Source organism: Chaetodon trifascialis, chromosome 4, assembly GCF_039877785.1.
Source record: "Chaetodon trifascialis isolate fChaTrf1 chromosome 4, fChaTrf1.hap1, whole genome shotgun sequence".
NCBI classification, from domain to species: domain Eukaryota; kingdom Metazoa; phylum Chordata; class Actinopteri; order Chaetodontiformes; family Chaetodontidae; genus Chaetodon; species Chaetodon trifascialis.
The window spans coordinates 6,445,360-6,469,346 of NC_092059.1; the positions used below are offsets into that span (position 1 = coordinate 6,445,360).

The 23,987-nt window shown below is 44.7% G+C and overlaps 1 protein-coding gene across 3 annotated transcripts in view; it reads right to left on the reverse strand.

Moving 5' to 3' along the window:
• Nucleotides 1–643: 643 nt before the first annotated feature.
• Nucleotides 644–23,987, reverse strand: part of suco (SUN domain containing ossification factor) — a 41,664-nt gene continuing 18,320 nt past the window's right edge. Inside the window, exons 3-24 of one of the 3 annotated variants that reach the window (XM_070960322.1) lie at nucleotides 22,063–22,161; nucleotides 21,244–21,575; nucleotides 20,244–20,384; nucleotides 19,707–19,890; nucleotides 17,869–17,980; nucleotides 17,194–17,321; nucleotides 16,898–16,965; nucleotides 16,671–16,778; nucleotides 15,640–15,745; nucleotides 13,764–13,784; nucleotides 13,404–13,459; nucleotides 12,814–12,905; nucleotides 12,295–12,360; nucleotides 11,553–11,636; nucleotides 8,744–8,822; nucleotides 7,252–8,616; nucleotides 7,054–7,141; nucleotides 6,851–6,955; nucleotides 5,865–6,019; nucleotides 5,462–5,553; nucleotides 4,592–4,647; nucleotides 650–4,040 (exon numbers count right to left, since the gene is read on the reverse strand). In XM_070960322.1, coding sequence (XP_070816423.1) covers nucleotides 3,468–4,040; nucleotides 4,592–4,647; nucleotides 5,462–5,553; nucleotides 5,865–6,019; nucleotides 6,851–6,955; nucleotides 7,054–7,141; nucleotides 7,252–8,616; nucleotides 8,744–8,822; nucleotides 11,553–11,636; nucleotides 12,295–12,360; nucleotides 12,814–12,905; nucleotides 13,404–13,459; nucleotides 13,764–13,784; nucleotides 15,640–15,745; nucleotides 16,671–16,778; nucleotides 16,898–16,965; nucleotides 17,194–17,321; nucleotides 17,869–17,980; nucleotides 19,707–19,890; nucleotides 20,244–20,384; nucleotides 21,244–21,575; nucleotides 22,063–22,161 — 4,110 coding nt within the window. In that variant the 3' untranslated portion in view covers nucleotides 650–3,467. Of the gene's footprint in view, nucleotides 4,041–4,591; nucleotides 4,648–5,461; nucleotides 5,554–5,864; nucleotides 6,020–6,850; nucleotides 6,956–7,053; nucleotides 7,142–7,251; nucleotides 8,617–8,743; nucleotides 8,823–11,552; nucleotides 11,637–12,294; nucleotides 12,361–12,813; nucleotides 12,906–13,403; nucleotides 13,460–13,763; nucleotides 13,785–15,639; nucleotides 15,746–16,670; nucleotides 16,779–16,897; nucleotides 16,966–17,193; nucleotides 17,322–17,868; nucleotides 17,981–19,706; nucleotides 19,891–20,243; nucleotides 20,385–21,243; nucleotides 21,576–22,062; nucleotides 22,162–23,987 lie in introns of all 3 variants that reach the window. The other 2 variants (XM_070960324.1, XM_070960323.1) reach the window with 2 other exon arrangements.

A 23,987-nucleotide genomic window follows, 5' to 3' on the forward strand; every position in this document is an offset into this window, starting at 1 on the left:
GGGGCTCTGTCTGATTAGACTTATATTAACGTATGTAATATTTATTTAGTATCCTCTTTTTGTTTATCTCGTATAAATACAGTAAAACAACTAGATAGTAAGTAGCAAAAACAGCTTAAATATGTGACAGCTGAATAATTCAAGAAAATATAACATGTAGCAAGGCTTCCCTTTAATATTATGCTAATTTGTGTAACAGATTCAGACAGCCTCTCTTCTTATCCATGTCTGCATCTCCAGCATGAACAAGTGTAAATGATCTCACACACACATACATTTATTTTTTATTTATTTTATAGCAATAGCAGAAAGTTTAGCCATCTCATGCTCCAGGGATGATCTCAGTTTAAGCCGAATCCCTTTTCAACAAGTCACTTTAAGTGTTTTTTATCAGCCAATCAGGTGAAGTTAACAGGATCTGCAGACATATATTGTACATCAGTGCATGTAACTGCTTGTGGCTAATCCCATAATCAGTTTCAATTTCAGTGTCTTGATCACTTCTTGATCACAGAGAATTTGCAGTGAAAAAGTGAAAAAATGCTCCCATTTTCTTTTCTTTTATGGACTAGGCAGGGTTTAAGATCGATTAATGATTGATATGAATCATGAAGGCAGTCGCAATAAAAGCCAAAGACAAGTTGAAAGACAACAAAAAAAGGGTTTATTTAGAAATTCACAGTTTCTAATGGCACTACAGTTTTGTAGTCACTCACTCTTGCTCAAAGGTACTGTGCAGCTCCTCAGAGTAATCACAGAGAGACAGAGGGAGAGAGAGAAAAAGAAAAGAGAGCACTTGACATATAAGGTAGAAAAACAAAAAGGCATGAGGAGTCATACAAAGTGCACACTGAGCTCCTAGAATTTCTCTCTGAGGGCGTTCTCTCTATTCGCTGTGTTACGGGATAAGTAGATTCAAAGTAGTCTTTCTCATAACACAGACACGCACACACACGAGATCAACAACAGGAATTATCACATGCATACGGGTTCACACACACACGCAAACATAAGATCATACACATTCAAAAAGGATAAAAAAAAACAAAACATGATCTGCTCGGCTTGTGGAACAAACACGATCACATTAATAGTGTTCCGAATCATACCCATCTTTGCTGCGTTCCCTTTATTCAACAACAATTCATATTCTTTTCCTCACAAACCACAACTATCACTCGAGGTGGGGCGAACACGTAAAAGTCAAACAGCAATGACGAGTGAATAAAAGACTGAGTGCACGATGAGAGTGAGGATGCACAGACAGATCGGCTGGTCAGGAAAGCAGGCATGTGGACTGACAGAGTGACGAGCTCCGAACGGGAGCACGGCAGAGTGGTTAATAAAAGCAGGCATATTTAAACTTTTCACAGTCACAGGAAAGTTGTGCAATGGGAGGGTTAGAGGTGACCTTGCTGAATAAAGATATGTCGAGAGAAAGAGGAGCAGTAGAAGCTGGTAAGAAGAGGTAATGGTGCTCTTTTGGGAGAGAAATCTCTGTCTCTGTCAAAATGTACAACCACGCAGAGCCAGTCAGAAACAGCATACAGAAAGAAAAAACATGCATTTCAATTTTATTAGTTAAAAAACGGACAAAAAAATGAACTCCCCCTTTTCACATCTGCACCTGCCCAGAGTGTAAACATTAAACTGAATGCTAACGCGGTCATGAAATCATCAACAGGGTGAGTTAAAACTGGTTAGTTAGCGAGTCAACAAAGGGGCTGAGACAAGCGTGCGCACGCGACGGGACAATAAAGAACTCAGTTTAGCCCCTTCAGCTGCTTTTAACCACCCAGCAGCTCTGAACATACACAAATGCAGCAGTATGATGATCTGACAAAGCCTGTAGTTATTCTGATTCAATGCTGGATTATCTTGTTGGATATATAAAGCTTCTGCAGGACATGGGACTGCTATCACGCACGTCCGATAGTTCAGGAGACAAACAGAATTAGGGACTGTTAGCTAATACCAGCGCCCGAGCTCAAATGCACAAAAACAGAAAAAAAACGATGGTTGAGCCTTCCACCAAGTGACGCGTAAGCATGGTTGAGCGTATTGCACTGTTATATTTCTACGTAACATACTCACATGGACAAACTACTGTGACACTGCAGGAGTGGAGACTGGCGAGCCAGCGCCTACGTTAGAAAAATCTGTCTCATTTAAATAAATAAATAGATAAATAAAACTGGCCGGCCAGGCTCAGCTGCAGAGTCCCAGTAGGATATGTGTGTGCGTGACAGAAGTGTAAACATTCAGCTTTGCCACCTAAAGTGCACCTGCACTACACTGTACCCTGAACAGGAAACGTTCGCCTCCTTACTGGCTGTGAGAATAAGTCAAACAGATCACAGCAGCAGCAACAAGAGAGGAGCATGGCTCAGTTACGGATGAAAGAAATAATAAAATCTAGCAGAAAAAAAGACGATAAAAACACCCTGGCTCGGCTCCAGCCTCTTTGCGCCCACTTTACCTTACTCACAGTTGCAATATCTACTGTAACTGAGCAATTTCTCTTCATTTTGTGTGTCAGCAAGCTTTTCAGGCCTCATCCAGAGTGGATGCATTTCATTGTGAGCTAGCAGGATCTCCAAACTGCTGCGATTGTGTCTGTAATGTGAGGTTAAACGCGACACTAAACTGAAAGGACTAACACATTCGGACCATTTCGCCCCATGCAAAGTGATGTTCTTCATTCAGCTCTGACTGCTGGTTCGGAACAGGCTGACAGAGACAGAGGAGGAGGAGGAGGAGGAGCGGAGAGTCTGCTGTACAAGAAAGATTAACACTCTGGTCCCATACAAACACCTGCAGTCATGTTAGGATGCAAGACAACGACAGAATGGATGAAGAGATGGCGATGGAAGACAGCAGGAAATAAGGAAAAGAGAAGTAGCTTGTGACGCTCCGCACTTCTTTCATAAAGACGCATTTCATCCAAAAGAGCAGCCGAATACTTCTCGGTGTTCCCGTGGAGTGAAGGAACGTAGAGTTGAGGCCGGCACCTCTCCTCACTGTGCTCAGAGGGCGTAAGAGATCACTGGTGCTCAACTGTCACGGGACAATGTGCTTATCCAGTAGAAAAAAAAGAAACATCTTGAACACACTTCAATGAATGTGACTTGTATCGATGCATCACTTCCCGCCACAGTGTCTCTGTCACATCAACAGTTCTTTAAACGTCACGTTTTTAGCATTAAAAGGTCGAGAACAGATATAAAGGCACATAACCGTAAACACGTCTTTGACAGGAGTGGATCAGGACTGGATGATGTGGAGCTACTCATGCCATAGCCACTTCAGTTCCACGGTGCGCCTGGGTGCTCATGGGAAATGTGGTTCTTTGGGATGCAGTAAGACCTCATCTCCTTACTACGCAAGCCTGCTACCATATAGTGTAAGTGTGTGTCTCTGTGTGTGTGTCTGTGTGTGAGTAAAAAGTTGTGTAAAGGTGTGAGTGTTCAGACTTGTCCGGTGACCGCTGTCACCCCGATGGTCCCGACGCTGATCTCCTTGTTTCCCTTCATAAGCTGCTGCAGGCTGGGCAGAGAGCCGACGCCCCCGCTCGGCATGGCGGGGAACTGCAGCTCCGTCTGCCGCGACTTCCGCCGCTTCATCGAGCGCTTCTCCTGACGGGACTTAGCTGGGGGCTGCTGGAGGGGGAAAGGCAGGCCGTGGCCGTTGCACAGGCCAGCGGAGGGAAAGATGGGAGAGGGAGGGGGGAGGCGGCTCGTGTAGGACTCCTCAGAGTGGGTGGACGAGCCGCAGCTGCTGGTCTCTGAGGGGAACTCCTTGGAGGTGCAAGTGGGTAGCGATGCCACCTCCTCTGCAGGGGGAGGGGGAGGCAGTGGGAGAGAAGGAGGAAGAGGAGGAGGAGGAGGTGGAGGAAGAGGAGGGGGTGGAGGTGGTGGCGGCGCAGGGAGGCAAGGCTGGAACCCGTTGCACTTTGGACCCCCGTTTGTGAGCGGAGCAGAGGGATCGGACGCCTTCAGAATCTCAACCTTGTCCAAAGACTTTGTCTTGCAGCGCTTTTTCTGCAGGAAGAACATAAAACAGGAGGAGCGAAGGATTAAAAAACATCTAGAGGAAACCACCACACATGTAACAACGTAAAGCCATATTAACCACTTTTGTGCTGCTCACTGAGGTCACATGGATGGATCAAAGAAGGGTTGGAAAGTTTAACAGGGAATGATGGAGAAGAAAATATTATCAAAACTGCTTCTTGAACAAAGCTATCATGATCAGTGCTGCGCTGTGTGCACAGTACACCACGCTTTATTCACCTCACTGCCGTTTTAATTTGATGGACTTGCACTGAAGCTCGTTTTCAAAGCCAGAAAATACGCCCACAGGCTCGGCAAAGAAGTGGTTAACAGGTATTTGGCTTGGAGCTGAATCTTAACACTCCTCAGCTGCCGCCTTTATCTTGGCTACTTCCACTGAGAGCAGAAATCAGTGACTGATGAAGAAACCATGCCCTGCTCTGACACACTTATTGAACAGACTGACACTAGAAAACACACAGCACTGAAAGTACGGCGGCCGTCACAGCCAACAGCAGCAGTTAGAACAGACACTGTACCTTTTTCTCTGGAGAAAACCTTAGAGGTTCTACAATGTACAAGTCATCTGGACCTACTGGGGAGGGGAGAGAGGGGCCAGGTTAATGATGGAATGGCAAACAGGAATACATACATGTAACAAGCATGAAGTGACCTTGCAAGTAGTTTTATTGAAAGATACAACAGCAAAAATCTCTATTCTAACCACGGCTTACTGCCTGTAGAGAAGATAATGCAAGAAATTGGACTAAAATCAAGCTAAATCACACCAAAAGCATGTTATTTTATTATCGATTACTACTTGCAAATGTCTACCATGAGCCAGCAAAGCATCATGCTCTATTATTATACTCCTTAAGCCTGCATGTGGACGCAAGCTGGCAATGACAGCCTCTCAGCCTCAAGGGCAAAATTCTCTCTCTCACACACACACACACACACACACACACACACATACATACACAGACACACACACACACACACAGATAGTTGAGGGATAATGAGCAGCAGGGGGAGTTTTAGGTTTCATGAGTGAAAGACTTCTTTTATTGCTTGCACCAGCCTCTTCCTGTGGGCTCGTGTTGCTCAAGCACTGGCAACACCAGGCATATGAGCCACTGAGCGTGGTGTGAGAGGAAGCAGTGGAGATAGACAGAATGAGAGCTGGAGAGATAGAAAGAATGAAGAAAGGATAGTGCTTGGATGTGGACAGTTATGTGGAAAGAGCCGCAGCAGTCTGATGCAACTAGCCCAAAAGGGTCTACGGTGGCGATAACGTTGCTTATGTTTCAATGACAAAGGCAGGGGAGGAGAAACGCACGAGACAGAAAAACAGAGACTTGTGTGCAGTGTGTGTACATGTGTGTGTGTTCAGGGGCGTGGGCTCTTACCTTCTGTAGAGGACAGGTGGAACGACTTGGAGCGAACAAGCGGACAGGTCACCCTGCGCTTTAGGCTCATATCATCATAGGAGGAGAAGCATCTGACAAGAAAAATGACACTGAGGTTTCTTAAGTGTTGTTGATACTGTCGCTTCTCAAGCTTCCTGCAGTTAGTTGCAGGACAAGACCGACGGCATTAAAGCAAACAGATGACAAGTGAAGGGAAGGGAGTGATCCCATATGCTCTGTCCAAAAGCAGCAACATCGTAAAAGTGGATGTCGGGGATCATAATGACAGATCTGAGAATGCTAGAACAATGACCTTATATATAACTCAATAAATTAAAAGCAAAGCTGACAGAAATGTTCTATTCATGCATGGCAGGAATGTGTGTGTGTGTGAGAGACAGACCTCTTGGGGCTGGGGTAGTGGTTGCTCTTGGGAAGGGCAGCAGCGCTGGTGTTGGGGCTGGGAGCGGAGCTGCGGCAGCACTGCAGACACAGCAGGAGGCCCAGAGCCAGACACAGAACCAGAGAGACCACCAGGTAGCTCTGACGGTCAGACACCTGCGGAGGAAACGTTCAACAAGTCTGAGAATCACAACCCAGTTTTGTACACATGCATATAATTCAGCAATTGTAATAGAAATTCCTTCCCCGCTGTGTCGTCCAACTACATTCATCCGTATTTATCTTTCATAAACCCGTGTATTTCTAATGTTATTCTATCCTTATGGAAACAAAACGTCCTCTTGTCAAACAGCTGTACTGGAGCCGAACGCTCTCAATGAGCGTCGGTCAGAAAGTCGGAGAGTTCATTGGCTTCAGAAATATTTTGGGACTATTGAACTATGTTTTTTGCATGGTCTCCAAATGTTGCTGTATGTATGTCGTACCATCAACTGCTTTTAATCTCATGTCTCAGTTTACAATTGGTGGAGAGGCTTCAAATATTCAAATATGAGTCACATACAGCATTTGACGTAATTGGTGTAATTTGTCCGTGTTCTTTCAGCCATCATCTCTTCAGTATTCCCCTGTTCAGCTTCAAAAATGTGCTTCGCAGCCTCATTTCCACACGGTCTGTTAAATTTCAGTGTGACTTCAAACACCTTGTGGCTGAGGTCAGAGTGAATAACAAGCTGGAAACTTCACACATTTCTAACTCTGGTTTGTGTTCGGCAGAGAAACGGAGAAATCTGTTCCATGAACAGTGTTAATGAAGCCACGAGGTCCAGCAGGAACATCCTGTATGCAGATTATTATTAACCTCAGAGAACTAAAATCTCTAAACTGAACACAAATGATTAGCTTGGTCTCATATTAGTGTTAGCTCTGAAAGCTAAAACGATAAACAGACATTACTTCTGAACCGGTTTGTGAACATGTAATCGTTACCTCTTTCTGCAGTTGGCCGACCGTCGCGGTCAGATTGAGCATCAGTTTGGTGACGTTCTCCAGCTGGCTCTGCAGGACCTGGATGGACTCGGTCTGCTTCTGGTCCTGAAACGCAGCACAGTTTGTCATCTGTCAGTCAGCACTATCAGACAATGACGCGTGACTGTTCTGCTTGAACTCGTCGTGCCTTCGTGTACACTGACCTGCTCCTCAGCAATGCGGGAGGTGTTCTGCAGCTTGATGATGGTCTTGTTGAACGCTCGCTGCATCTCTTCCATCTGTTTACGGTATCTGAGCAACAAGAACGCAAAACTTACTTACTTAACTTACTTGAAATTCATGCTATAATGGCACCTGGAAGACATGCTATCTAGTTACTACGATATGATTCTGAGGTTTACCTCTGGCTGAGCTCCTCCAGGTATCTGCTGGACAGACTCATGTTCATCTCCAGGGCTTTGATCCTGTTGTTCAGCCTCATGAACACGCTCTCCTTCTGGCTGGAGCCGTGCACCGCTCCCCCATTCAATAAGACGCCGTTCCCGTTCACCGCTCCGCCGTTATAATCTCCACCATTCTGCAGCTCTGCATAGAAGTCTGTAGCTGTCCGGTGGACGTTCCCGTTCCCGTTGGAGCTTAACAGGTCCTCGTCCACCGTGTCCTCTACCCGATGGGGCTCTCCTGTCTGAGTGAGAGAGTCCCCCTGCTCCCCATGAGTCTGAGAAGGAAGGACACTGTGTCTTTGTGATTCCCCACCGTCTGCACCTGACTTTATTGTGTCTGTATGAGTGTCAGTCGGTGCGAGAGCTGCTGGCAGTTCAGTGGGAGGGGGGATGAGGTCTTCAGGCCTCAACGCAGTGGGAAGAGGCTGAACAGACTGCTCCTTAACAGGGGACACCACAACGCCAGGAGGAGCAGTCTCAGAGGCTACAAGCTGTGGGGGAGAGATGAGGGTGGGGGTGGCACTGCTGGCCTGTTGCGTCTCTGGGATCGAGACAGCTTGGAGGGGTGGAGTGGGGACAGGGTCCAGGGCTGCGTCTTTAATGGGAGGAAGGATCCTCTCCTCGTGGGTGGGGGTAGGCCAGGCCAGGGAGCTCTGGACGCCTGAGTAACTGTGAGGGGGGATGGTGGCCGTTCTGCTGGGCTCTAGGAGGATGTTGAGCTCTGGAGTGTGTGAGTCAGGGGTGTCAGTGTCAGTATGTGTGGTGGGCACCTCACCCTCAATGCTGCCCTCATTTTGGCCCTTAACGGGCATCTCGGGCTCTTTTTCTGTAAGGGGGAGGGTTTCTTTGAGTGGCGTGGGAACAGGGGCGAGGATCAGGGGAGGTGTGTGTGTGAGGGAAGGAGTGTTTGCATCAGCGTTCGTCTGCGTTTGAAGGCTCAGCTGCCTCCGCCTGAGGCTGCGGAGCCTCTCCTTGGCCAGCCTGGCGGAGCACCAGCGGTGGAGCAGCTCCGGCAGGGTGGCCATGCAGGACAGAGACAAGGAGGAGAAGGAGGAGAAAGGGCAGTAAGTCTGGCTCTCCCACTGGTTCCTGTCTGCCTCCCTCCTCGTCTCCTCCTCTCTCTTCTCTTCCTCTTCCTCTCCCTCCTCCTCCATCAGGGTGACAGTCGACTGTCTGGGCTCTTCATCCTCCTCCTCCTCTACCAGAGTGACAATCTGTCTGTCCTCATGGGAGTCGGGGGATGAGGGGGAAGGTGTGGAAGGATCACTGGTGACACTGGAGTCCTCCGGGGTTGCAGAGTGTTCTGGCTCTGCAGGCTCCAGTCTGGAGGAAAGACACAGACACAAATTTAGTTTTTTGGGAGAGTTATAGAAGACAAATGACGTGAAACAACGTAACTCAACCTTAACATATGAATGGGTTAACATTCAAAATGATTTATTGGTCTTACACTGCAGAGTCGTGAGGTGTTTCAGCTGGTTTTGGTGTAACTTCTGTGCTCTCGTTTTCGTCCCTCTCTGTTGTATTACCTGTCAGTTGGACAAACACACAATTAACAAATGTGATAACACTCGCTTATTGTTTCAGACTGCGCACAGCCACATAACTTGGCAGTGGCAGGTTTCTCAAGAATGCTATGGCTGGGTTTCAAACATGTCGCAAGTTTTAATGTCAGGAAAACCATTTTACCATTGCAGAAGAAGAGGATGCAAAAAAAAGAAGCAATTAAAAGAGCGCCAGTTCAAGCTCAAACTGTGAAAATGTCAAAAACTAACTGATGGGAGCGAGGTTACATCACAGCTGTGTGGAGCGATGATGAGACGTTTTAATCTGCAGACAGCTGATCAGTCATGTGAGTTAAATGTTCACGACGCCAGAGCTTATTCTAAAAAGGTGTTTAGATCTCCCATTTAGCACTTTAACTCTTTTTAGAAAAGTTTGCGTAAAAGCTTTTTTTTTTTTTTGCAAAGTTTATGTTTGAATTTAATGATTTCCATCAACCTTCTCTGATGTAATACTTCAAAATGTGCATAAAAACACGTTGATGGTAGCGGGGCTTGTGCGGCCGTAGGAGCACAGAACAGAGAGCCTTTCTGCAGCACGGTGTGGCTGCAAGCCCATGTTTGGGAAAGTCAGAAATACTGTGAACCAGTCTAGTCCAGTTCAAACTCTCTCCCACACTCTCTCTTTCCTGCTCACTGCTGGTCTAAATGGAAATCAGACCTCTAACTTTAAAGAAGAGAAGTAGAGGCACTTTTTGGTTTTTCTCCATCTTGTTTTAGTTAAAGGAAAGAAACACAAATCCATAAAGAAAGTGTAAAGGAGCATAAAGAAAATATAAACACCAAGTGAAACCTGTGTGTCAGGCAGTTTTCCCTTTAGCTAGATGCTACGTGGGGAAAGCAGAGAAATAGAGTCATATTGAATCAACTCTCTGTGGGGTAAACAGGGGAGGAACAGCCTTGGCCCCCCTCGGCCTTAATTCATCTGTGCTCCTCTGCCAAGAAGTAAAACACAGATAGCCAAAGTTCTTCATCGACGCTGCTGGAGACCTCCTGCCAAAAGCCATACAAACATCTGGCTCTCTGAGCATATATACACATAAGCTTTCAAAGCTATGCACACGCTCGCACTTTCGCAGGAAATAAAGTGACCTAGTTTTAGGAGCAGTTAATCCAAACAATATGTGGGAAGACAGGCTGGCAGTCAGAGACAGAGAGAGGGAGAAAAAGGGCAGCCGAGCAGCGAGAGAGGGAGCACAGATCAGGACAGTGTCCTGCTTTTCTATGCAACTGCTATTTTAAGATTATGCTTTTAAGTCTGTGGAAGAAAATGTGAATAATTATTTCCATTAACTCTGTTCTGCAATAATCTCAAGAAAAGTATTCATGTAGTCATTAGAAATGAAAAGGACAAACACGTAGCGTTGGGTGGGTATCTCATGCGAAACAAGCTTTACGAGGTTTTTTTTTTGTTTACGAGTGCTAATCTGGAAACGATGATGCGTTTTTTATATGGATAAACCAGTTACACATCATGTTGTCTTGTGACGAGGTGTGGCTGCTTCAAGAGAGGAAAAGCAAATGCTTGCCAAAGCCTTACGTTTCAAACAAAAGAGAACGCCGTTTCACCTCGTAAACCTGAAGTACGCCTGTTACTGTGTATGAAGCAGGCTTGCAGAGCAGCAGTGTCACACAGTACTCTCACAGTGTCACTTAAGGCACAGGACGCCTTTAAAATACACTGTTCAGTTTGGGACATAAAGCTAAAAACTAAAGCAAACCGTCTCAAGCGTGGTCTAATATTTTAAGAAAAATTCATTCATCTTCAATGTGTGCAAGACATGCTCTAATTCAGTTCAAAGTTGACCCGATGTGGCGGAGGCCAGTCTAATCCACATGTTCTTGCTCTGTCCCAAGATACAGCGATACTGGGAAGGTATCTGTGAAGCACTTTCTTAACCTTAAACCCGCTCTTGCTGCTTTTTGGGATCACTGTCGAGGGGTCACCTGCCGGGGGTCGGAAGGTCATTGCTTTTTCAACCTTGTTAGCGCACCGCTTAATCTTACTGAAGTGGAGGGATGCGGTCCCACCCACGCTATCACACTGGATCAGGGACACGCTGTTTCATTTGAAGCTTGAAAAAATTCGGTGTATGATGAGGGGCTCTGAAGGACAGTTCCATCGGGTGTGGGGGCCTTTCTTGGATTTCTTTGACCAGACGTCAACAACGGTGTAGGAGTGAGTCTTCTCATGGCTGATTCACTGAGGGTCTGTGTGTAAATATTCATGTCTTACTGATTTTTCTTTTTGTGACAGTGGGGAAAGGGGTGTGTGTGGGGTGGGGTTTTGATATGTTTTTTTTTCAGCCCTACTCTCTCTCTCATGGTGTATATTGTTGTCTATATACTTTGTATTGTTTAAAACTCGAATAAACATATTAAACAGAAACCGCCTCAAGTGAAAAACTAATGAAACTAAGAACTAAACAAAGTTCATATCTTTGAGTGAGTGCTATGCGAGTAAGTCAAAATGGTGCAAGACATGCGGTTAAATGCAGCATCCCACAAACAGCTCTGGAGACACAGACCACAGTGGGGTTATTTGTGTCAGATTTTTGTCTTCCCACATTACAATGACAGGATTTATGTGGAAAATCAGAAAAGTGGCCATTTACAAGACGGAGTTGTGGATATGAGAGGCTGAAAGGTGAAGCGTGATGGAAAAATGGAAGCATTAGGTGTCGGAGGGATGAGTACCTCCTGTTTCTGCTCCACCCTCCAGCTCTGGCTTTCCGCCCAGCACGTTAGCAGCAATGTTGTTTACCATGTTTAGGATGGCATCTACAGGAAAAGAACACACACACAGAGTTATCCTGAAAGGCATGAGATTTCTGGTAAATAAGTTTACAGGCAGCAGCTTGCGGCCAAACATGTATTAATAAAACCACAGGCTCTGGCATGACGTTCCTTTCTGACACTGACATTATTTCCACTGTTTCTGTCTCGAACTTTCTTTCGCAGCGTTTTCCTTCAGCTCTCATTCTCAAAAAAAAAGAAGAAGATTTCTATGTACAGTATTTGTGTGTGTGAGGGTGCACCGGTCCTCCCTTTGCTAAATCAGGAGACAGAGGGGCACCAGTGTGTTTGCATGTGTGTGTGGTTTAAAAAGTCGAGTGCAGGCTGTAACATTTCTGCAACCCAAACCTCAGAATACATCTATGTGTGTGTGTGTGTGTGTGTGTGTGTGTGTGTGTGTGTGTGTGTGTGTGTGTGTGTTACCATGCTGCTTGCTGCTCTGCTTTTAACCCTTCAAAATACTGATTAATGTGTTACTGTGCTAATGTTTTAATTATCCTTTAATCAGTTATCTAAGGACAGTGATGCAAACCCAAAACAGACTAAACTTCTGCTGATGTCGACCGTATTGTTACAGCTTATTTGCTGGCAGTTAATTGTATTAATGCAGTGTACATGCGTGCGTGCGTCTGTGTGTACATACTGGTTGCTGAGCCAAGCAGGTTTTTAGAGGCCTTGGCCTCTGATGGTTGGTAGCCAGGTGGATAGTCTGCAGAAAAGGACACAATGCAGGTTCAACAAACACACACCTCCACTTAAAAATGCACAAAACACAATTACATCAGAAGAAATTAAAAATATATATTTTTTTAGAATTTTACAAGAAAATACACAAAATTCTGCCAGAGGGAAGGAGTCAGTCAGGGATACTGAGGTGCAAAAGGTCAGCTGGTATTAATAGTTAACGCCAACATGAGGTATTTGGTGACTAAGTTGAACAGCAAGAATGTCATTTGACTCTCTTCTCAGGGTCCTTTGCGGTCTTAAATTGCAGTGCATGTATTGTGCCGTCAGGTGAGGCAGTTTGAAATTATGTTCAGGTTAATACCTGCATTCATCTTCTTCTGTTAGTAAGCTGAAAAAATGATAAATTTGCAACCGATGCTGCAAAAGTAGCTGGACAACAAATCCCTGTTAAAGACGTAACAGATCATGAGCTTACCATAGTCTTCATCCAAGTACTCCAGTCTCTCTGAAGGGTACTGGGAATCTGCTATCTCCTCATACTCCTCCACCATGCTGGTACCAAACACCCTGAACAAAACACACACAATGTGTTACACAAACAAACCTACAGTGCCTCCAGAAAAGAACATGTGTTGTTATTACGACACAGAAGAGGAGGCGAACTGTTTCTGGGGAAATTACTGCTCAGATCGGATTTTTAGAAAAAAGTCATTTTCTTGCAGATAATCTATTCTGACCTTCTTGTGAACACGTGCAGGAGAGTTTTACTGCACCTTGAAACCACAACAGCTGATCTGGGACACACATGTAGGCCCACTGACCTTTCTGTGTGTACATTTGTGTGACATCAATCATTCAGCATGACAAACCCAGGTGAAACACAGAACAGGAAGAAGTAACAAAGCATTTCTGTGTTGTTACTTCATTCAGTTAATTTGACAGCTGGTTTGCAGGCTGGGTTTTAGTCCTCTGTGTGGTGGTTTATTAATTCTTTTTGGATTATTTAGATGTAACAAATAAAAAAAGAGGTCTTTGAATAGAACAGAGCAGTATTTGCTCTCTTACCTGATGAGACTGAGTGGACAGAAGTGTTCTGATCCAAAGTGGGAGAGGAGTTCAACCTGCAGGGAAAATGGACAAACGGCTTCACTGAAACATCATCCACACCTTCACAACACTGCCACAGCCAATAATATACGTGCTCCCGCTCCATAAACCCGCAGTACCACCAAACACGTCAAAATAAATACTAGAATTGCCAAGCGTTGACAACAAGGCTTGTGTGCATATTCTACTTGTTTAATATCTTTCACATGCATTAAAGATGGTGTTCTGCCAAAGCTCACCCATTTAAGTGTACGACAACATTACAGGAGTGCATTAACAGCTAATCGTGACCTCCGACAGAGAGAGAAGAGGGCTAACCTTTATGTACTTGATGAACATCTGATGCGAGAGGAAGACAGGAGAAGGACAGGAGGAGAGAGAGAAAGAAAACAAGAGAAAGAAATGAGTAAGGACTGATTCAAGCTACAAGCAAGTCAGGCATTGGCTCACAGTCTGGCTCTCTCATAAGACAAACACACTGCGGGTATACGCTCAATCATTATTCTAGAACAGGCCACAAGCAAAATACTACGACTCTGATTCCAACAAAGTTGGGACGCTGTGAAAAATGTAATAAAACAGAATGCAATCATTTGCAAATGAGCTGTTTTACAAAGTGTTCCTGATACAATCACGCGTTCACGAAGTGGTGAACGTCGCTCCATCCTCGCATGTGAACAACTGATCCTTCCAGGCTGAATTCAGAACAAGCATATATTTCCAAAAATTAATGAAGCTGAACATTAAATATATTGTCTTTGTACTGTTTTCAGTCCATTAGCAAATTACCACATTGTGTTTTAGTTGTTTTTACACAGTGTCCCTTTTTCTTGGAATCAGGGTTGTAGAAAGGTTTCTAACAAACAAACAGATAGAAAGCAGCACAAGCAAGACAGAGGGACAGACAGACACGCTCGGGACAGACGTAAAACATCCGAGCAGGACGTAACCGTTCTCAGCTGCTTAGATCAGAGTGGTAACCAAAGCAGACAATCCTCAAACTCTCTGGACGAAAAAATCAGTTTACGTAATAAAAACATCATTTCATAACAGAGCACACGAATCACAGTCAGCACCCACTCGTAACACCCACACCTGCCACATGAAAAGGATAATCATCTCAGCAACAAGTCTGCACAATGAATAATTAGTGAGCAACACAGAGGGTAGAGGTGTGAGGAGACAGACAGCTCAGAAGCATACTTTTCAGTCAATGCTTGTTCAGATCAGAGCAGCCTGGTGTTGTCCTGTGACCAGTGACCTTTTGTGTGAAAACTGGATGGATTCAGCACTAACTGACGCTCAACATGTAATTCATTTTCACTAAAAGACGCTCCTGTTTGGTCTCCAGTCAGCCAGGAGCACACGTTGAATGACTGAATAAATACAGTGAACAATACACTCAACGACAAGGGGGCCATGTGAGTGACAGAAAGAACAGAGCCCTGTTTGTTTATGCTTCAGTTTAAGCCAGGAGGAGGCTAATTTGGGTGAAATTTTGGATGTGGAGATGCACAAAGTGATGACTGTAAACCCTGCAGTCAGAGCTGCAGGCAGATGTTTGTAAGATCAGCTGACACTTTCAACCTGAATGAACTCTCAAATAAAATTAAAGCACGCCACAGCGCTGTCCTGCTGGTTTGCCAGTTAATTTCTCCTGCTTACACCTAAGAGGTCCTGCTTTCAGCTGTACAAATCAAATGCTTGAAAGTCTAAAGTTTAAATGAATCTTCGTGGGAACGACTTGAGCAGAAGGCAAACAATGATGATGATTTAATTTCCTGACTGTCCTCAGTGTTCGGCCCCAACAGGGTTGGACCAACTTGGCCCGATGAGTTGTGACACCCAACACTCAAACATAATCCACCCGATGGTAATGAATATCTGCCCTTTAGTTTCTACAAGGGAAGTTCTGTCATGAAATCTCACATTCATTCACACCAAGTCATATTTCTGCCTCTAGCTAAAGGGAGGGGTCACAGGCAGCGCTGACGGCACGACTAACTTACCATGAAGTCATAAGTGGGTCCCCTGAGCTTGAAGCACAGCCTTAACTTGTGTATGAATGCGTCTGTGTATACTTATTGACTGGGAACTGTAATATTCTTCTGACGATGAATAAATCAGTTGTTTATAGTTCCTCTCCTTAAGACACAAGTGTACAATTAGTGCAGGAGGAAGAAAAAAGCTGTACCTTCACATATTTAGCATAAAGCTGTTCATCCAGGGGGAAGCTCTGGACAATGCGCTCGTCACGGGCATGGAAAGTACCCAGCTTTACCCACTTGTTGGTGGGATATCTGCAGACAGAACAAGGGAAAGGTAAGATACCCGTGTGTGAGGGCTACGTTGTGCTTCAAACAAAATTTGGCATGTTCTCAAAGGCTGGGTGAAAATGCCGATGTACTCCATGTGACTGGAGGGCTGTCATTGCATGCCAGACGGGGAATTTATGAGTTGTGGTGCGAGATGATGCTGGAAATAAATCCAGACAAGACAACACAAGCTCAGGCAGCGCTAAGGTTAGAGCTGATAACACAGGAGGAAGGAGATGATTTTACCCAGTCCTGCTCTGGATATGTTTTTCTATATGGTGCTGCTTGAGGAGGAGGTGAATGAGTGCGAACCAATTTGACGACCTCCAAAAATCAGTCAAACCTTCTCCAATTCATCATCATTCATCATACAAATGCAATTAGTAACCATGAAATAAGAAACTTGCTGGCATTAATGTCGTTACATGAGAACTGAAATTTCAAAGGCTACACATTCTGCATTTTAAAGCTTTGAGATATCATGACTTTACATTAAACCTCAACCGTATTATGAGTGTCAGTCATGCTTAAAGCAAAGAAATGTGATATTCGCAGGTTTCTGTACGTGCTGAGTTTGATCACCACACCTTCTACCTGTGCTGAAAAAGGGTTCAATAACAGGTAATGACTACTGTTTTCTTCTACTGGTCTGGTCTAAACCAGGTCAATACATGCAATAATCCTTCCTGCCTATTCTATCAATTGTTACTTGTTAATTGCAGGCGGCATACCACTGTGAACGACAGCAAAAGAGCTGGTCTGGAAGCCTGAACACACTGCAGCATGGCACAATGCAGAGCTTTTTGTTTGTCTCAAATCCACCTCATGCCTGTGAGAACATGTCAGTCACTTCTGATGCTGGCTGAAATACACAGCCAGCTTGAACACAGAAGAAACAAAGTGAGTATACCTGTCACTGATGGAAACTAAGAAGTCTTTAGGTGTTGATGAAAAGAGCTCAAAGTTAGCGATGTCCAGCTGTTTGACTTGAATGGGCTCACAGAGCTCTATCACAAACCTGGAGAGGAAAATAGACAATGTTCACAAGCATATAAACTCATATGAAACTCACACGAATAAAATCAGGTTGTGCTACGGACAAAAATGTGTAGCAGTAGTGTTTGTCAGTGCACCCACCAGATTTTGTTGCTGCAAGGATTGAGCATGTAAAGGTCCATATTCTCCATGAGAATAGCTGAGGTGCTCTGAAGAAGAGAAAGAAGAATGACAGTGAGCCTTAACGGCCTTTAATGTAAGACCAAACACCTACCCCAGGTTACGCTTAGATGCTTATCTTTAATGCACAAGAGATTTTGGAGCAGGTTTCATTCATCTGCTGATACAACAGAACAGTAAGACATCTGTATCACCAGCTGTGTGAGTACATGTGTTTGTGTGTAGGCGACAGGGGACAGCAGCGATGTGTGTCTAACCTTGGCCTCATTGTTGGCAGAGAGTATCTTGGCACCACACTCCACAGAGGCATAGTTATTCTTGAAGTTTTTCTGGACCTTCTTCACTGGATGGGGGCTGCCGCTGGTTGAGGTATAGAGAGACTGACCTGGACAGAGATGGAGTGTTACATTAGTCCAATTACAGACAGTGGAAAAAAGAGCGTTGCCTGGGAGGAACGAGTCGAGGGGTTACGCAACACGCATAAACACACGCTCTGCTGACCGCTGCACATGACGTGCACAGGGAGAAAGAGAGAACAGAGAGGGAGATGTTGAGAGAGACAGACAGGAATAGAACACAAGGAAGGAAGCAAAAGAGAAAAGGGGGTAGAGGTAGAGGAGGCAGACAATGCACGAAAACCCAGTGCCAAGAAGGACAAAGAAGAAGCAAAATTAGATGCAGATTTAAACTGACATCTGAAGGCCTCTTTTGTCTACAGAAGCAATGCTGCAAATTGTGCCTGGGCCGGTGTCAGAAACTGAGATTAACATCATTAGGCTATCTTGGAGTTGTGCAGCTTCGTGAGACAAAAAGCCTCAAAGAGAGACTCTGGATTCAAACGTCCTTACGGGACAGTGCACACAGCTGTAATGTCCCTCTTTCCATTTGTGCACACGTCTCTAAATGTGTGCTTTAATAATGTATGCACTCACTTTTCTCTTTCTCCACCTCCATGACTTGTTTCTTCCACTCGTCGAAGGTGGGGATGTCTTCTTTGCTGGGCACTGAGGGATCAGTCTCCCTGGCATTACTGGCATCCCCTGCCTGAGACACACAGACGGACACACACAGGCCCTGAGTGACAGCTACACCTCACCAAATCCCCTTATATGCTTATTTCATGCAAGAACACAGTGCGTTGTAAATTAATGTCTATTGCTAAATATGATGAGATTATTTGCATCCTGCTGTTTGTGGTGCGCTACATGAATTGCATGCTCTGACCAGTCACTAACACAAAGGCAGAGTGTGTGTTAGAACAATCAAATGACTCCCGTCCACAGTTCATGGCAGTCAGTTAGCCCCTGGCCACGAAAGCATTGAGATGCACTGAGCTGTGAATAATATTTTGATGGATTATATAAGCACCCTTTTGGACCTCACGAGAGTCTGATCCTAAAAATCCACCAACTCAGACGGCCTCTTATGTAAACACCCAACAGTTCCGGCAGGAGCCATTACCAGCCACTTGCAGATCAGTCACCAGGTCTCGGCTTCAAACCAGCAGAATAATGTACAAATACACAAGGCACACGGTCCATGTGAAAATGCGTAAATTCCCCAGGATACACTCGTCTTTCATTACCGCTCAACCATGAAAACAGCATCTGAAAGTGCGTCGACTCAGCACTTGCCACTTGAAGCATTCAAAAGCTGCTCTTTGCTTGTGTTGCTTTTGTAAAACGAAAAATATGACTAAATATCATCGTCAACGGACCTTTATCACATGACGAAAACAAGATGAAACGCAACTTAAATGCTGGTCATGGCGACGATAACTATAATTAAATATATAATGCAATATTGTTGACGAATAAAAATGAGACTAAATGTGGTTTACACAATAAAAACTGCTAAAATGTCTCGTCATTTTCGTGGACTAACACGTTATTTCGTCTCGTTTAGTCGCGTTATTATTATTTTGCACTATTTCTGTTTCCTGTGTCTCACTTCAGGGGCTGCATCAGGTCGCACTGCGCAGTTGCAGGCGACATCACTTCCTCAATCCCCACTCGTGACATTATTTAGAAGATGCAGCTGCGGTAGGTTAGTGTTAACGACAGACAGCTGACACAGAGAACGGGACCGATGGCCAGTCAGCCGGCTTTGCTTGGTAAAATAAATATGTTGTGAATTCAAATCGGAGCGTCTTTGTGTCTGGAGTGGATGTATTCTTGAGTCTAAAGGGTAACAATAATATAATAATAAGACAACCTTGTTTGAATTGTGAAATGGGTTTGGCTAAACCCATACTATACTGCTAGGTACTTACACTATATTGACTGGGTTAAATAGAACAGCATTACTAAAAAGAGACTAAAATACAATTTTCATTGACTAAAACTAGACGAAAATAGTCACGGATAATTCTGACTAAAATAAGACTAAAATGCTCAGACTTTTAGTCGACCGAAACTTGACTAGACTAAAAAGAGTGTAAATGTGACTAAAACTAATAAAAACTAAAAGGACGGCTTGACACAAAGACTAGACTAAGACTAAAATTAAAACAGGCTGACAAAAACAACACTACTCTTTGCAGACAGTTGTGCACACTCGCCATACTTTTTTTTCGCCACATGTCCATGTTTACATCTGATTAAGGTTGAACAGTTCAAATTTCCCCCATGCCTACTTGAATGATAATCCTTGAATTTGGTGTTCACTAAAAGCTTTGGATTTTGTAATCAAATTAAAAACCTTGTTTCGCCATTGAATTTATCTTATACTGATTCACGTGAGAAATATTGGGGAATGACAAGTTGCTGACCTTCTGGTCGTGGTGGTGTTGGGAAGTGTTGCCCTCCAGGACCAAATCAGATAGCCCATCCTCCAGCTCCGGTTGCTGCTGTTGTTCCTGGTCCACATGGCCTGAAGGAGACTGGACCTCTGCTTCAGGACCAGAGCTTTGGCTCTGGTCTGACCGCTGGTCCTCTATGCCAGCCTCATCCACACTGTAGCACAGACACAGGGCCAAGGAGGTGGAGAGGGAGGAGGAGTTGGAGGGAAGAGAAGGTAACAGAGATGGGAGGAATGAGGATAAAGAAAGACGGAGAACACAAATAAGTCCTCAGCAAGGCTGGACATATGATGCAAAGCATAAAAAATACTGAATTTATTTAAAAGCATGGACAGTCCTCGGTCGTGAGCAGGCAAAACGATGGAAAAAGAAAATAAAAAATAAAAAAGCAGCAGTAAGTGGAGAGCAAGGCCAGCGGACGACGGTTGCGCACAGCAGAGAGGTGTAGCTTGTTACTTCATTACCTGTCTCTGTGCTTTGATTGGCTTCCAGGGGTTAGAAACTCACCTGAGGAGAGGGCTGCCAAAAGGAGAGTTTTCACAGGTTGCCAGTTCGGGGGGAATGACCCCGCACTGTGAATCAGAGTGCTCGGCAAAGACAAAGCTGTCTACTGGGAGTTCATCTCCTGCACTGGCAACCCACACTGCACTGAGGGAAAGAAAGGACATGGTGTTTACCACACCTCCATACACTGGGGAGGGTAGAGACAAGAGGATGGGGTGGAAGAGAGGTGGGGAAGGGGGCGAGGAAGAGGAGATTAAGGACACAGAGCAGACGTAGAAAAAGGCAGAGTAAAGCAGGAGAAAGAGAGAGTAGGGGAAGAAATGGATGGATGAAGGGAACGGAGAGCTCGCTCGCTGGTGGGACGGTTGAAGCGCACGTCTTAAGATGTTCTGATGCTGATGGTCGCTTCGAGAAATGAGTTCAATACAAAAGTTGCTACTGGACGGATGTATTCTTCTTTAAAGTTCAGGCCAGGTGCTATCCAGACTAAGCTTGGTCAACGTTCCTTGTCCACACAGGTGTTTTTCCACAAAGTCCATGAACTTCTGCTGCAAAGTCCTTTTGACCAAGTTTCACTGTACATGAGCCGTTCAGGGTGACTTCATGACGCTGTCCGCTCGTTCCGTGAAAAGTGAACTATCCAGGATGTGAGGCCAACATCCCTTTGAGCTTCTCTTTCAGTCAGTCAGTAACCGTGGTTAAATTAAAAAAAAAAAAACTAAATCATTGAAATAAAACAAACAACTGAAGGGAACAAAAGTTAACCAACAAACAAAAACCAACAAAATCAAAGGAAATGTGCAGCCTCTGGCATGACAATGGCAGCACTGGGACAGTTTCACCTACATCATACCTGGACCAGGTTGAAGTTGGCTTTAACCATCATAGGAGGAACATGCGTTTTCTTCATTTTTAGCTCACCAATGTGACTTCTCTGTGGTTAAAACCAACTTCTAACTCCAGAGAGCAGGTCTCTGGAATGAGGAAGTGAATCTGAACTTACCCTGTGTGGGTCTGGCCGGCACTCTGTGAGGTAGGTGTGTTTTCAGCTTCATCTTGGGATGTGGCTGGATGCGAGTCCAGACTGGGGTGTGCGGCAGGAGCGTCACTGAAGATCTCTGCTGGCGCTGGGGCATCTGTGGACACTTGGCCCTGTGCTGGAACTGGTTCTGGCGTGGACACAGAGACTTCCTGGTCATGGTCCTGGGTGTCAGTCTGCAGGTCTAAATCAGCCTGGGGGTCTGGGTGGGGTTCTGGCTCAGGAGTAACAGGTACAGTATCTGACTCCGGGTCCGGCTTGGTCTCCTTCACCTCAGCTTCCAGAGGATTCACAGTCTGTTGAGATAAAACAACAAAAAAAACGTTCAGAGAAAATATTGTCTATCTCTTGTACTAGTTTCATGAACCTTTCTTAGTAAATCCACCAACAGCCAGCCTTAAAACGTATCCCTATTACTGATATCTATATATTAAGTCAAACATAGAGTGATAATTGAACTGAAAGAATTCACTCCAGCCAAAAATAAGATTAAAAGAAACTTCTTTCATCATTTACTTTTTCCCTCTTTGCCATTTTTGCGTGTGTTGTCCTCTCTAGGACTTCCTGGTTTAATAAATACATAAATCAAAATTAAAAAGATGAGGAAAATAATGAATATTTGCAAGCTGAAATACCCTGATCTCTACTCACGGTTCAGCTTTCTTTTCCTTTTTTTGTTTAAAAGGATTGGCAGCATCTTGGTTCTCCTGTATATTGTCATCTGTCACCCAGCCTTAGTTTTGAGAGCTTTAAAGAGCTGGTATGTACAGTGTCTGATGTTACCTGTTCTTGGTGTACATTGTGTGTTGCCAGCTTCTCTAGTGCTGCTCTCTCTGTCTCTAGCCCCATATCGTATGAGTGTGCTGTCCATTCTTCCAACACCTAGTGAAAAACAAATAAAAAAAACTCCACGTCATCACGCAGTCCACATTCTGGTAACTAAAAATGTCGATCAAGCGGTTTGATCACATGAAATATCGCTGCACAAAAAGGAAGCAGCATCACAGGACGACAATTCAATCCCTTTGAAAGACATCATTGATGGATTTTGTTTAGTTAAAAAAATGCAGTTTTGTGTGAAAATGTCAGATGTAAAAGGTCTTTGCATTTCAGGTTGTGAAACAAGCCCTTTGTTGGTGGACAAAGACCGTGTTATAAAGGCCAATGACAGACTGCCAGGCCTGTTGAACCGCCCTGGCACGCCTGTTCGTTGCTGGACCACAAACAATGATTCCCCTTCTTCTGTGCTTACACATGCATACCAAAACACACTCGCTTCCCCAAATTATCATTCATGCTAATACTCACGCGCACATGCACACACACAACTTTGAGGGCCCATTCATAATTGCTGAGGGAATCAAATATGTAATCCAGACCCAGCTTGGAGCCAGCATCAGCCCACCTCGGGCAAACTCTTGTTGACTGACTTAAGATGGATTAGTCTCAAACAGCATTCAGCCCCTGAGGCTGAGAACTGGGTAAGCTTTGTGTACTCTGAACTCTAACCCCACAGGGCTGGTCCCAGCCTGTATAACAACCACTGACATGACTTACACCATGGAAGTGTGTTCTTGACAACATGCTACTGGGCTGCTTTCTAAGTAACTTAAAAGTGACTCTGATCTTCATGTACTGAACACGGTTTTCACTCTTTATGAGGGTTCTTGACACATTTTCAATCATACAATGAGATTATCAGCTGTGAACTTATGGCGCATTTCCATTACACAGTTCCAGCTCTACTCGACTCGGTTCTACTCTACTCTACTTGGTTTGGTTGAGTTTCCATTACAATTGAGTACTTCATAGTACCTCCTCAACGTAGGCGGGGTAGTCATACCACGGCTGCGTGAAACTGCCATGACGTCAATTTGTACGTGACGCAAACAGAGCCGACAAACAATGGAGGACATCGAGGCGATGTTATATTCTTTCATCTGCCACCAAACCCAGAAAAGTCTGGACCTCGTCGATGGACCACGGTGATATTTTATGAGCAGCCATTTCCCTCGAGTGAGAATAAAGAGAAGAAGTCAGCGGTTGCTGCCCGGCGTTACAATGGAGGGGGCGGGATTGTTTTTCCAGTGTTGGACGTTGCAGACCAGTGACGACATTCTCCGGCCAATCAGTGGCCAACAGGCTGTTAACGTCACACATTTAGTATCGCTTCTACTCACTTGGAACCTCGCCAGAGCAGGTACTAAAAATAGTACCAGGTACCAGGTACTATCCCTAATGGAAACACAAAACAACCGAGTAGAGTAGAGTCGAGTCGAGTCGAGCCGCGCTAGTGGAAATGTGGCATTAGAAAGATACAGTGAAAGGACTCATATGATATTCTCTTCTTCTGTCTTGGTGGCAGCAATAAATCCCCTCACCCTTCCACTGCTGACCAGGGGTTTCTCAGCAGGGGTTAGTGGGTCACAAAGGTGCATAAACCAACTCCCACCGTGACCGTCTTAGTGTTATGCTAACTCACCACGAGCAGTGAGTCTAATAATACTGCCCACCATCCCACAGTCATCCACAAGATGGACCAGCACCAAATATCCATTTTCCAAAAATATAATAATAAATACACTAATTACGAAATATTTTCGAGGCCGTATGGTCAGATTTTTTAGAAATGAAGAAGCTGGCGTTGGAAGGATTGTTATTTGACATCATTTATCAAACATATGTGCTCTTTAGTGAGTAAAGGTGGC